General features: G+C 43.8%; 1 protein-coding gene across 1 annotated transcript in view; it reads left to right on the top strand.

Moving 5' to 3' along the window:
• The window catches only part of LOC137631223 (uro-adherence factor A-like), an 84,514-nt gene that overhangs the window by 39,408 nt on the left and 29,955 nt on the right, over nucleotides 1–15,151 (top strand). The window contains exons 4-5 of the mRNA XM_068362988.1: nucleotides 6,298–6,450; nucleotides 7,689–7,888. Coding sequence (XP_068219089.1) covers nucleotides 6,298–6,450; nucleotides 7,689–7,888 — 353 coding nt within the window. The remainder of the gene's footprint in view (nucleotides 1–6,297; nucleotides 6,451–7,688; nucleotides 7,889–15,151) is intronic.

The following is a 15,151-nucleotide window of genomic DNA, read 5'->3' as shown; positions in this document are numbered from 1 at the left end:
GTCTCTTTCCCAGCCACTGATTTTTTTATCTTAAAATATGTTTTCTGTTTTTTGCTGGTATTAATGAGCTTGCATTATACGACTGATTTCGCAATTACTAACTTTTAAAGAAGGGTAGAATTGCGTGTTTCAGGTAGAAATAAGTGCAAAACAGAAAATCGAAGTGATAAAGTGATATGCGCAAAGTGTTACAGTGTTGCGTCCGAGGCGCAAAGTGTTACAGTGTTGCGTCCGAGGCGCAAAGTGTTACAGTGTTGCGTCCGAGGCGCAAAGTGTTACAGTGTTGCGTCCGAGGGTTCGTCTGTTCGTGCCTGTCGTTCACCTAGTCCGGGACCTCTTACATGCTCCCAAGCCCAGGGGAGAAGTAACGTCAAACGACTTATGGGTTCGAGAGGCCTTGACCAACGAACAGACGTTTTTCCCTCTATGTTATCGGGTGTATCTTACCAAGATCTCCCCTACCATAAGACGAGAGAGACGTTGTTTCTCCTCGTCATCCGAAGGCTTTTCGCATAAGAAACCTGTCACAAGGTTTCGAAGCCCTTAAGCGAAAGTCAGTCCTTTCAGGACAGGTCCAGCGTCCTGGTTACAACCATTAGGACAGCTCTGACCCTATGCAGTCATCGGATAACTGCTCGCCGCCTAACAAAAGCGTAACACAGACTCAGAGAGTCTTTTTTTGTAGGCAAAGTGTTGCGGTCACAGACGTTACCCTCGTCTCTTACCACAACCATTTCCGTTGATCCTTAATGGGTTGTATGGCAAGACATGCAGTATATGCTTGCCTCCCTTATGGAAGACTATTCTACCGATTAGTCCGTTGAGTCTAGCCGTTTATCTGATCGATATCCTGGCTTTCAGCCAACCTAACGTTCCTTTGTGCTTACTGTTGACGTTGGCGTAGCTTAGTCACGTCAGTCAGGTTGTTTAGAACCACACTCGATGCGGTCTCTTGTGGTTTTTCAGCCGCATTTGGACGTTAGGCCACTTGCTGATGCTCCTGTTGACGTTCAAGACGTTCACTAACAATCGGAGTTGACTTGTTTTGACGCTGTGCGTCAACCTCCGCATTCTAGAGTTGTTTTGACTGCTCAGTCTAGGCAGTCAAAGCAGTCTCGAGTGGACGCTGTGCGTCCTCACGCACCTGTTGTGGTTGACAGTTCAGTTGTTGACAGTTCACAGACTGTCAAGCAGTTACATGACGTTGCGTTCTGGTCCGCTACTAATGCACCAGTGAGTGTGGACTCTGCTTGTAAAGCATTGCCACCACAGTACGTCTCTCCCTTGCTTGAGACTCAGCTTTTATCGGACAAGGTTTCTGTAGATGAGGAAGTTGCTGTTCTCCCTCCTACTGATATTCCCTTGAGGACTCTGTCAGATGGAGAGGAGCCTAAAGCTGCTTAGCCTCCTATGGACTTTAATTAAATCATGATGATTTTTTTTTAAGGATCTTTGTCCGGATCTTTTTGTAACTGCTGCTCCTCGTTCGCCTAAACGTCAGAGCTTACACTAGGCCTAGCTACTTCGAAGCCGTTGTTTTTAAGCTAGTGCTCTCTCGCTCTCCTAGAGAGCGTTACGTTGGCTAGGCGACTGGTTTTTCACCAGGAGGAGTTTGGGGGATACAGCCTTTGCTTTCCCTTCTTTTAAACTGGTTTATAGAGGAGAGTCTGATATGACACGAGAGAAGTTCTCGGCTTGGGAGTTCATGCCTCTGCCCAGATAGACTTCTCAATTCTCGTAGACTCTCCCTGGCGCCTACCCAAGTTGTTTACAGGTCAACTTCACAGCTGTTTTCGAGCCTTTGAAGTTTTGCTGTACAATTATGTCACGCATAACAAGGCTTTCAGGGATGGTAAACGGTACCGCCTCAGTCGCTAACCCCGTCTGTTGCCACACCTGCTCCCGTAGACCCTAAATGGGCTTTGCTGCAAGACATGCAGTCCAAGCTTGCGTCCTTGATAGAGGACTTTAATGCGGAGAAGGTTGCTACCGAACCTTCTGGCCAACAACCTTCCAACCGGTCGGTTGTGCGCCCTGTTGACGCTGAGGTAACCTACTCGCGTCTGCCAGTTGAGGTGGTTCCTCCACTGATGCGACCCAGTGTGGGTTGCCAGCCGCACGTTGACGTTAAGCGACGCTCGGAGGTGGTTGTTGACGTTCAGGACGTTCAACAACCAGCAGAGGTGACTTGTTTTGACGCAGTGCGTCAACCTCAGCAACCCGGTAGGGTGTTGACTGCACAACCCAGACGGTCTAGACAGTCTCGGGTTGACGCTGTGCTTCCTCGCGCACCCATGGTTGTTGACAGTTCACAGACTGTGCAGCAGTTCCATGATATTGCGTCCGGCTCCGTCACGCATCCACCAGTGCGACCGGACTCAGCGAGCCAGACGTTGCCCACTCCGTTGCCGTTTCCTCATCAGTTTTCGGATGAGGAACCCTCTGATGAGGACGTTGCTGAACAACAAAACGATCAGCCCCCAGAATAGATCAAGCCCTGCTATCCATCCAGAAGATGCTGAAGAAGGAACGCTGCTCAGTCAGGCTGTGGATGAGTCTGGTAGGGAGGCTGTCATCCGTGAAACAATTTGTGTCACTAGGAAGACTACACCTCCGTCCTCTTCAATACCATCTAGCTTTTCACTGGAAAAAGGACAAGACGCTAGAAGCGGTCTCGATCCCGGTTTCCGAAAAGATAAAGTCTTGTCTGACTTGGTGGAAGGACTATATCAACCTAAGAGAGGGTCTTCCCCTGGCTGTTCAGACTCCCAACCACGTTCTCTTCTCGGACGCATCGGACGTAGGCTGGGGTGCGACATTAGACGGTCGGGAATGCTCGGGAATATGGAACTCGAGTCAAAGGACAATGCATATCAACTGCAAGGAGCTACTGGCAGTACATCTGGCCTTGAAAAGCTTCAGGTCTCTCCTTCAAGGCAAAGTGGTGGAGGTGAACTCGGACAACACCACGGCTTTGGCGTACATCTCCAAGCAAGGAGGGACCTACTCTCTGATGTTGTACGAGATCGCAAGGGACCTCCTCACCTGGTCAAAAGGTCTAAACATATCACTAGTAACGAGGTTCATCCAAGGCAACTTGAATGTCATGGCAGATTGTCTCAGTCGGAAGGGACAAATAATTCCAACAGAATGGACCCTCCACAAGGATGTATGCAAGAGACTTTGGGCCACCTGGGGCCAGCCAACCATAGATCTCTTCGCAACCTCGATGACCAAGAGGCTCCCAATCTATTGCTCACCAATCCCGGACCCAGCAGCAGTTCATATAGATGCCTTTCTCCTAGATTGGTCATATCTAGAGCTATATGCATTCCCTCCGTTCAAGATTGTCAACAAGGTACTGCAGAAGTTCGCCTCTCACGAAGGGACAAGGTTGACGCTAGTTGCTCCCCTCTGGCCCGCAAGAGAATGGTTCACCGAGGTACTTCGATGGCTAGTAGACGTTCCCAGAACACGTCCCCTAAGGGTGGACCTTCTACGTCAGCCACACGTAAAGAAGGTACACCAAGGCCTCCACGCTCTTCGTCTGACTGCCTTCAGACTATCGAAAGACTCTCGAGAGCTAGAGGCTTTTCGAAGGAGGCAGCCAGAGCGATTGCTAGATCAAGGAGAACATCCAACCTTAGAGTCTACCAATCGAAGTGGGAAATCTTCCGAAACTGGTGCAAGTCAGTATCCGTATCCTCGACCAGTACCTCTGTAACTCAAATAGCTGACTTCCTCTTATATCTGAGGAAAGAACGATCTCTTTCAGCTCCCACTATCAAGGGTTACAGAAGCATGTTGGCATCAGTCTGCCGTCACAGAGGCTTAGATCTTTCCAACAATAAAGATCTACAGGACCTCCTTAAGTCTTTTGAGACCACGAAGGAGCGTCGTTTGGTTACACCTGGTTGGAATTTAGACGTGGTACTAAGATTCCTTATGTCAGACAGGTTCGAGCCGCTACAATCAGCCTCCCTGAAAGATCTCACCTTAAAGACTCTTTTCCTGGTATGCTTAGCCACAGCTAAAAGAGTCAGTGAGATTCATGCCTTCAGCAAGAACATCGGATTCTCATCTGAAACGGCTACATGTTCTCTACAACTTGGTTTTCTAGCCCAAAACGAGCTGCCTTCTCGACCTTGGCCAAAATCGTTCGATATTCCAAGCTTATCGAATATGGTTGGAAATGAACTAGAAAGAGTCTTATGCCCTGTAAGAGCTCTTAAGTTCTATTTAAAACGAACTAAACCTTTACGAGGCCCGTCTGAAGCTTTATGGTGTTCAGTTAAGAAACCATCTTTGCCTATGTCAAAGAATGCTTTATCCTATTTTATCAGACTGTTAATACGAGAAGCTCATTCCCATCTGAGTGAGGAAGACCAAGCTTTGCTGAAGGTAAGGACACACGAAGTTAGAGCTGTCGCAACTTCCGTGACCTTTAAACAAAATAGATCTCTGCGAAGTATAATGGACGCAACCTATTGGAGAAGCAAGTCAGTGTTCGCGTCTTTTTATCTTAAGGATGTCCAGTCTCTTTACGAGGACTGCTACACTCTGGGACCATTCGTAGCAGCGAGTGCAGTAGTGGGTGAGGGCTCAACCACTACAATTCCCTAATTCCATAACCTTTTTAATCTTTCTCTTGAAATGTTTTTATTGTTGTTTTTGGGTTGTCCGGAAGGCTAAGAAGCCTTTCGCATCCTGGTTGATTTGGCGGGTGGTCAGAGTCATTTCTTGAGAAGCGCCTAGATTAGAGGTTTTGATGAGGTCCTGTTGTATGGGTTGCAACCCTTCATACTTCAGATCCTAGGGGTCGATCAGCATCCTGAGAGGATCGCGAGGCTCCGTAAGGAAGACGTACTTAAAAAGGCAGAGTAATTGTTCAAGTCGACTTCCTTACCAGGTACCTATTTATTTTGTTTTTGTTATTTTGATAACTTCTAAAATGAAATAAAAATTCTTAGCTCATAATAATGTAAACATATAGTGCTGGTCTCTACCCACCCCCCTGGGTGTGAATCAGCTATTATAATCACCGGCTAAGTTAAATATTGAAAAATGTTATTTTGATAATAAAATAAATTTTTGAATATACTTACCCGGTGATTATAAATTAAAGGACCCTCCCTTCCTCCCCAATAGAGACGCAGTGGAGCGAGGAGAAAATTGAGTTCTTTGTTTACATTGAGTACTGGGTATCTGGACGACAGATGGCGCTGTTAGGCACACCCGCAACCTGTGTAGCGATCGCTGGCGAATTTTACCTTAGAGTTTTCTGTCGAGCAACAGAGTTGCAGCTATTATAATCACCGGGTAAGTATATTCAAAAATTTATTTTATTATCAAAATAACATATTATAGAAAGCAATTGAAATGACATATTCTGCCTTACACTCCTTTTTTAGCAAAAGGCTAGGCACACTGCCAATAACTGTGGAAACTGCTACCTTCCAGTTGGTCTGATTGGTCGAAGGTTTGGCCCACTGCTGATAGCTGTGGTTGATGACTGTAAGGGCATGAGATCATAAAAGACCTCTGCCAAATTATAAACCATGCCTGATGTTATTAACTGACCCCTTGATGTTGTAATAACATTGGGAAAGGAGATTAAATTTATGTATTATATTTTGGAATGGACTGTATAGAAAAGAAGCATTAAAAAATTCAGCTGTTTAGTTCCGTTACATCCTGAATTCAAAGTATTATAGCTGTGTCTCATCTAGAATGGAAAGTTTTAACACATGAATGGTATTACTCATGATGAGTATCACCCTCTTAAACCTCCAAACCATATACCCAGATACTGGTTATGACCTTGTTTGTAGTATGTAATTTTTAGTGAAACAAATTGTGTTTTTTAAAGGTAAAACTGCATAAATTAGGCTCTGGAAAAGAGAGTAAGAGATTTTTTCTTTTAATTTTTTTGGAACAATCCATCAATATAACGTGAATGTTATGAGTACTGTACAAATCAATTGATAGGGGTAGACATTCTTCACGATGTACTGTAGCGTGCATTGCTAAACTTGTACATCATTATGTTATGAATACTTTTATGATTGTTACATGTACTGTCCGCATGGCATAACCGTAGATAAAAGTACAGTGGCGTATATGCATATATCATGTATTTTTTTTCATATGTTAGAAATTAAGCTCAAATATTTATAAATGTTTTCTTCAAGAAAGTGCTTCATCTCTTAGTATTGAAAGTATTGTAAACAATTTTTGCTTACTTTTAATATACAAATATTTCATTACTCTTGAACCCAATATATGAAAATTTTACAGGTTTGTTTATAGTGGACGCCTTGATGTTCGGGGATCTGAAAAAAAATTATCAGCGATCTATATTGCATCACAAAAACTTCAGGTGTCGCTTTTAACGCAGCTCATGAATCGACGCTTCCCACATCTTAGATGTAACAGACCATACAGTTCAAGGTAAAGTATTTTCTCGAAGAATATACGTGAATGCAAATATGTGTAAGTTAATCACACTGATTTTGTACAATCCAGAACAGATGTAAAGCATCATTCGCTCATTACTCGAAGGTCCTCAACTTACAAACACTCGGAGATGCGAACACAGATTCAGGTGAAATCATAAATCTCGGCTATTAAATCGAACATTTATATCGACAATAACAAAGAATTATTTTTGACGCATTCAATATGAATTACTAATGCAAGTTATATCAGCACCAATTAATTATAGAATATCATAGTTTTCAAACATTTCGGTTATAGCTGTTATTATTTATCTTAATACTTTATCTCTATCTCCCTGGAATGTAAGGACCATTATTTGCTTGAGGGAGAGAGACGAAAAACTCCAGCAAGAATATGATTTATACTAAAGCTGTTACTCCTTTCACAAATAATTAACAGCTTAATGGTTAGTAAAAGATAACAACAATCTCGGTTAGAATTTAAATAGAAGGAATTACACTAATAAAGTAAATTACTGGTATTTGCAAAATATTAAAATGAAATTATTTGCTTATTCTAACAAGGAGTCGTATATAATAATTGAGAGCAGATTACATTGCTGTATTTAGTTTAAAAACTTATTTTGTTTACAAGAGTTAATCATATCCTAAAGCATCCAGGACAACAACGTAAAAGGTGTCAGAAATTTTAAGGTCGTTTTCAACTAATGTTGAATTGATTTAAGAATCTTAGCTGTCTGATTACTTTGAAGAATAATGCATGTGATTTTTGTTCCCATATGAATATTTTAAAAACTTAGTTTTGTGTTGGATATAACCTTTTTATGGTGGCAATGGAGCTTATCTTAGAATTTAAGGTGAAAGATCCTCTATTAACCCTTTTACCTCCAAAGGACGTACTGGTACGTTTCACAAAACTCATCCCTTTACCCCCATGGACGTACCGGTACGTCCTTGCAAAAAAATGCTATTTAAATTTTTTTTTGCATATTTTTGATAATATTTTGAGAAACTTCAGACATTTTCCAAGAGAATGAGACCAACCTGACCTCTCTATGACAAAAATTAAGGCTGTTAGAGCAATTTAAAAAAAATATACTGCAAAATATGCTTGAAAAAAAATAAGCCCTGGGGGTTAAGGGTTGGAAATTTCCAAGTAGCCTGGGGGTAAAAGGGTTAAGGAAAATCATATTTTGTACCTATGCAAACCTTTCAATTTTATATTTTCAGGATCCAAGTTGGTAAGAAAACTGATAAAATGTCAAAGCACTCAAGACAAAGGCGGGCTAAAGGGAGAACTAGAAGTTTCCGTGTTGTTTCTCCCCCTGATTCCTCCTCTAGTATACACTTAAGGGCAAGAAACCAGGAGAAATCACCGGAGCATTCAGATGATGGGGGAGAATCAACCCCAGTAAAGGAAGGGGGACAAGGTAAGGATTCAAAGTTTATTCTTATTTTTTGTCTGAGCGCGGAGGTAGCAGCAGTAGGGGATTCAGCATTATGAAGCTTCATCTGTGGTGGATAATGTGGGAGGGTGGGCTGTGGCACCCTAGCAGTACCAGCTGAACTCGGTTGAGTCCCTTGTTAGGCTGGGAGGAACGTAGAGAGTAGAGGTCCCCTTTTTGTTTTTGTTTCTTTGTTGATGTCGGCTACTCCCCAAAATTGGGGGAAGGGCCTTGGTATATTTATGTATGTACTTGATGTTTTAGAGATTTTTAAATATTTTAGACATTGTGTTGGAATAATTGCCATTTTTTTTTTTTTTCATAGGGTATTTTAACCCACCATTTATTTCAAGAAGATTCAAAATTATTTACTTCATTGTATGTATATACTTAATCCTGGAACTGTTGAATTAGCTTTTCATTTTATTGCTTTTCCACAGTATTTGTAAATTAATAGATGATAGTTTTTTAAATATTTAACTTAGCCGGTGAATATATAATAGCTGACGTCTCCGGCGGCTCGACAGAAAAACACAAAAACTCGCGAGCGATCGCTATGAAGGTTGCGGGTGTGCCCACCAGCGCCAACTATCGGCCAGATACCGCATATACATGTAAACAGCTCCAGTTCTTCTCTGTCGGTCTGATCGACAAGTTGTTCCATTACTGGCTGTTAACCTGGAGTTTTTCAATATTAAACTTAGCCGGTGATCATATAAGCTGCAACTCTGTTGCTCGACAGAAAAACCTACGGTCAAAATACGCCAGCGATCGCTATGCAGGTGGGGGTGTACATCAACAGCGCCATCTGTCGAGCAGGTACTTAGTACTCCAAGTAAACAAAGAACCAATTTTCTCTCTGTCGGGCTACCGGCAAGACCTACTAATACGCTGTTACTAACTGGATTTGTTTTCACAACTATTTGGTGAAGTACACTATTCTAGTTTTGAGCTTTCGCTATGCAGGTGTTTTATCTTCATCTCAAAACTTGAACTCGTTTTGGATAGATTTAATTATGGTGACAAAGAGAGTATGGACTCTCTTTCACTTTTAAATGGCCGACCCTTCCCTTAGACGGAAGTGTGTTTAGGTTTTTAGTAATTTTACTTAACACGTTATAGATCTATATTTTATATCTCTCCGCCTTTATTAGGCCTCTTCGATTAACTTTCCATTTATTATAAACATATAAAGATAATTTTTATGTTTTGTTTATATGCGACCTTTCCTGATAGTAGGCGGTCCTAACTTGGAACCAAAGTTAATCAACGTTGAGCCCGTTATATCGTATTTAGCCTTTAAAGAATATAAAACTTTTTAAATTTAATGTTTTATGAAAGAATTTCTTTGATAGTCTTCGTACTGTTTTCAAAGATGAACTAACGTTTAGTTTTTTATGCTACGCAGTTGTTGACGTTCAGGACGTTCAACATGCGCTCTATCGTTACGATAGAGAGAGAGTGTATCACGGTTTCACGTTGCAGTAAGAGTAAATCGATTCTGACGTTTTGTTCATTCTTTCTTAGCTTAAATGTTTTAAATTCTAATTTAAAGGAATTTTTTTTTGGAAAACCTTTCAGTTTTTTCCTTTAGTCAAATAACATGTTTTTTTGACGATATATAATTGGGCTCTTCTCTTAGGTGCGAAATCAATAGAGAAAGAGAGAGAGAGATAGAGACGGAGGGAGAGAGAGGAGAGAAAACGTTCCGTTCAAGCGGGTAACGTTTTTCTCGTGTTACTCTCCTCCCTAGTCGCTGTACGGGGTAGAAGGTAAAACGTTTCTAGGGTTTTATTCTTGTCCCCAGGCTATGTGCGGTGAGAGATTGTAAACGTAGTTTATTTGAACGAGTGTTTAGTCTCTTTCCCAGCCACTGAATTTTTTATCTTTATATATGTTTTCTGTTTTTTGCTAGTATTAATAGCTGCATTATATGACTGATTTCGCAATTACTACCTTTTAATGAAGGGTGGAATTGCGTGTTTCAGGTAGAAATCAGTAAAAGTTTCGATTTCAGTGTAATAAGTGCAAAACAGAAAATCGAAGTGATAAAGTGATATGCGCAAAGTGTTACAGTGTTGCGTCCGAGGGTTCGTCTGTTCGTGCCTGTCGTTCACCTAGTCCGGGACCTCTTGCAAGCTCCCAAGCCCAGGGGAGAAGTAATGTCGAACGACTTATGGGTTCGTCAGGCCTTGATCAATGAACAGACGTTTCCCTCCGTGGTTTCGGGCGTATCTACCCAAGATCGCCCCACCCACACAAAGACGAGAGAGCCCATTTATTTCTCGTCTGCGGAAGAGGTTTCTCGTAAGAAACCATGGACCAAGGTCTCGCAGCTTATTAAGCGCAAGTCGGTCCCTTCCGCGCAAGTCCAACGGCCCAGTTGTAGCCACTGGGTCAGTTCGGACTCGCTGCAGTCTTCCGACGACTGCTCACCTCCTAAGAGAGGCAAAGCGGTACCGCATCAGGCAGTCACACCGTCTGTTGCCGCACCTGCTCCTGTAGACCCTAAGTGGTCTGTGCTGCAGACCATGCAGTCTCAGTTAACGTCATTGATGCGGGACTTTCGTGCGGAGAAGGTTGACACTACAACCTTTAGCCTACAACCAACACGGTTGTGCGTCCTGTGGACGCTGAGGCAACCTTCTGCCGCACTCCAGCTGAGAGAGTCCCGCCACCCATGCGTTCCAGTGTACCCTGCCAGCCGCATGTTGACGTTCAGTAACGCACGGAACCTTCCGTTGACGTTCGCGAGGTACAACAACAGTCTAAGTTGTTTTGTTTTGACGCGGTGCGTCAACCTCCGCATTCTAGAGTTGTTTTGACTGCTCAGTATAGACAGTCAAAGCAGTCTCGAGTGAACACTGTATGTCCTCACGCACCTGTTGTGGTTGACAGTTCAGTTGTTGACAGTTCACAGACTGTCAAGCAGTTACATGACGTTGCCTTCTGGTCTGCTACTAATGCACCAGTGCTGTATGTCCTCACGCACCTGTTGTGGTTGACAGTTCAGTTGTTGAGAGTTCACAGACTGTCAAGCAGTTACATGACGTTGCCTTCTGGTCTGCTACTATTGCACCAGTGAGAGACTCACTGAGATAACCTAGCTTTTATCGGACAAGGTTCCTGTAGATGAGAAAGTGCTGTTCTCCCTCCTACTGATATTCCTTTGAGGACTCTGTCATTTGGAGAGGAGCCTTAAGCTGCTTAGCCTCCTATGGACTTTAATTAAATCATGATGATTTTTTAAGGATCTTCGTCCGGATCTTGTAACTGCTGCTCCTCGTTCGCCTAAACGTCAGAACTTACACTAGGCCTAGCTACTTCGAAGCCGTTTGTTGTTAAGCTAGTGCTCTCTCGCTCTCCTAGAGAGCGTTACGTTGGCTAGGCGACTGGTTTTTGCACCAGGAGGAGTTTGGGGGATACAGCCTTTGATTTCCCTTCTTTTAAACTGGCTTATAGAGCGAGAGTCTGATAGGACACGAGAGAAGTTCTCGGCTTGGGAGTTCATGCCTCTGCCCAGATAGACTTCTCAATTCTGGTAGACTTGCCTTGGCGCCTAGCCAGGAGACGCTCCAAGTTGTTTACAGGTCAACTTCTCAACTTTTGTCGAGCCTTTGAAGTTTTGCTGTACTATTATGTCACACATAACAAGGCTTTTAGGGATGGTAAATGGTTCCGCCTCAGTCGCTAACCCCGTCTGTTGCCACACCTGCTCCCGTAGACCCTAAATGGGCTTTGCTGCAAGACATGCAGTCCAAGCTTGTGTCCTTGATAGAGGACTTAAATGCGGAGAAGAACCTTCTGGCCAACAACCTTCCAACCGGTTGGTTGTGCGTCCTGTTGACGCTGAGGTAACCTACTCGCGTCTGCCAGTTGAGGTGGTTCCTCCTTCTGGCCAACAACCTTCCAACCGGTCGGTTGTGCGCCCTGTTGACGCTGAGGTAACCTACTCGCGTCTGCCAGTTGAGGTGGTTCCTCCACCGATGCGACCCAGTGTGGGTTGCCAGTCGCACGTTGACGTTAAGCGACGCTCGGAGGTGGTTGTTGACGTTCAGTGTGTCACTAGGAAGACGTTCAACAACCAGCAGAGGTGACTTGTTGTGACGCAGTGCGTCAACCTCAGCAACCCGGTAGGGTGTTGACTGCACAACCCAGACAGTCTAGACAGTTTCGGGTTGACGCTGTACTTCCTCGCGCACCCATGGTTGTTGACAGTTCACAGACTGTGCAGCAGTGCCATGATATTGCGTCCGGCTCCGTCACGCATCCACCAGTGCGACTGGATTCAGCGAGTCAGACGTTGCCCACTCCGTTGCCGTTTCCTCATCAGTTTCGGATGAGGAACCCTCTGATGAGGACGTTGCTGAACAAGACGATCAACCCCCAGCCCTGCTATCCATCCAGAAGATGCTGAAGAAGGAACGCTGCCCAGTCAGGCTGTGGATGAGTCTGGTAGGGACACTGTCATCCGTGGATCAATTTGTGTCACTAGGAAGACTACACCTCCGTCCTCTTGTGTACCATCTAGCTTTTCACTGGAAAAAGGACAAGACGCTAGAAGCGGTCTCGATCCCGGTTTCCGGAAAGATAAAGTCTTGTCTGACTTGGTGAAAGGACTATATCAACCTTAGAGAGGGTCTTCCCCTGACTGTGCAGACTCCCAACCACGTTCTCTTCTCGGACGCATCGGACGTAGGCTGGGGTGCGACATTAGACGGTAGGGAATGCTCAGGATTATGGAACTCGAGTCAAAGGACAATGCATTTCAACTGCAAGGAGCTACTGGCAGTACGTCTGACCTGGAAAAGCTTCAGGTCTCTCCTTCAAGGCAAAGTGGTGGAGGTGAACTCGGACAACACCACGGCTTTGGCGTACATCTCCAAGCAAGGAGGGACCTACTCTCTGACATTGTACGAGATCGCAAGGGACCTCCTCACCTGGTCAAAAGGTCTAGACATATCACTAGTAACGAGGTTCATCCAAGGCAACTTGAATGTCATGGCAGATTGTCTCAGTCGGAAGGGACAAATAATTCCAACAGAATGGACCCTCCACAAGGATGTATGCAAGAGACTTTGGGCCACCTGGGGCCAGCCAACCATAGATCTCTTCGCAACCTCGATGACCAAGAGGCTCACAATATTTTGCTCACCAATCCCGGACCCAGCAGCAGTTCATATAGATGCCTTTCTACTAGATTGGTCACATCTAGATCTATATGCATTCCCTCGTTCAAGATTGTCAACAAGGTACTGCAGAAGTTCGCCTCTCACGAAGGGACAAGGTTGACGCTAGTTGCTTCCCTCTGGCCCGCGAGAGAATGGCTCACCGAGGTACTTCGATGGCTAGTAGACGTTCCCAGAACAATTCCCCTAAGGGTGGACCTTCTACGTCAGCCACGCGTAAAGAAGGTACACCAAGGCCTCCACGCTCTTCGTCTGACTGCCTTCAGACTATCGAAAGACTCTCGAGAGCTAGAGGCTTTTCGAAGGAGGCAGCCAGAGCGATTGCTAGAGCAAGGAGAACATCCACCCTTAGAGTCTACCAATCGAAGTGGGAAATCTTCCGAAACTGGTGCAAGTCAGTATCCGTATCCTCGACCAGTACCTCTGTAACTCAAATAGCTGACTTTCTCTTATATCTGAGGAAAGAACGATCTCTTTCAGCTCCCACTATCAAGGGTTACAGAAGCATGTTGGCATCAGTCTTCCGTCACAGAGGCTTAGATCTTTCCAACAATAAAGATCTACAGGACCTCCTTAAGTCTTTTTAGACCACGAAGGAGCGTCGTTTGGTTACACCTGGTTGGAATTTAGACGTGGTACTAAGATTCCTTATGTCAGACAGGTTCGAACTGCTACAATCAGCCTCCCTGAAAGATCTCACCTTAAAGACTTTTCCTGATAGGCTTAGCCTCAGCTAAAAGAGTCAGTGAGATTCATGCCTTCAGCAAGAACATCGGATTCTCATCCGAAACGGCTACATGTTCTACAACTTGGTTTTCTAGCCAAACACGAGCTGCCTTCTCGGCCTTGACCAATATCGTTCGATATTCCAAACTTATCGTATGGTTGGAAATGAACTAGAAAGAGTCTTATGTCCTGTAAGAGCTCTTAAGTTCTATTTAAAAACCTTTACGAGGCCCGTCTGAAGCTTTATGGTGTTCAGTTAAGAATCCATCTTTGCCTATGTCAAAGAATGCTTTATCCTTTTTTATCAGACTGTTAATACGAGAAGCTCATTCCCATCTGAATGAGGAAGACCAAGCTTTGCTGAAGGTAAGGACACACGAAGTTAGAGCTGTCGCAACTTCCGTGGCCTTTAAACAAAATAGATCTCTGCAAAGTATAATCGACGCAACCTATTGGAAAAGCAATTCAGTGTTCGCGTCTTTTTATCTTAAGAATGTCCAGTCTCTTTACGAGAACTGCTACACTCTGGGACCATTCGTAGCAACGAGTGCAGTAGTGGGTGAGGGCTCAACCACTACAATTCCCTAATTCCATAACCTTTTTAATCTTTCTCTTGAAATGTTTTATTATTGTTTTTGGGTTGTCCGGAAGGCTAAGAAGCCTTTCGCATCCTACTTGATTTGGCGGGTGGTCAAAGTCATTTCTTGAGAAGCGCCTAGATTAGAGGTTTTGATGAGGTCCTGTTGTATGGGTTGCAACCCTTGATACTTCAGATCCTAGGGGTCGCTCAGCATCCTAAGAGGATCGCGAGGCTCCGTAAGGAAGACGTACTTAAAAAGGCAGAGTAATTGTTCAAGTCGACTTCCTTACCAGGTACTTATTTATTTTATGTTTGTTATTTTGAATAACTGCTAAAATGAAATACAAAATACTTAGCTCATAATAATGTAAACATGTAATGCTGGTCTCTACCCACCCCCCTGGGTGTGAATCAGCTTTTATGATCACCGGCTAAGTTTAATATTGAAAAATGTTATTTTTATTAATAAAATAAATTTTTGAATATACTTACCCGGTGATCATATATTAAAGGACCCTCCCTTCCTCCCCAATAGAGACCCAGTGGACCGAGGAGAAAATTGGTTCTTTGTTTACTTGGAGTACTAAGTACCTGCTCGACAGATGGCGCTGTTGATGTACACCCCCACCTGCATAGCGATCGCTGGCGTATTTTGACCGTAGGTTTTTCTGTCGAGCAACAGAGTTGCAGCTTATATGATCACCGGGTAAGTATATTCAAAAATTTATTTTATTAATAAAAATAACATTTTTC

Source organism: Palaemon carinicauda, chromosome 39, assembly GCF_036898095.1.
Source record: "Palaemon carinicauda isolate YSFRI2023 chromosome 39, ASM3689809v2, whole genome shotgun sequence".
In the NCBI taxonomy this organism is placed as follows: Eukaryota; Metazoa; Arthropoda; class Malacostraca; order Decapoda; family Palaemonidae; genus Palaemon; species Palaemon carinicauda.
Note: the sequence above shows the minus strand (reverse complement) of the source record. Positions and strands in the feature narration are given on the sequence as shown.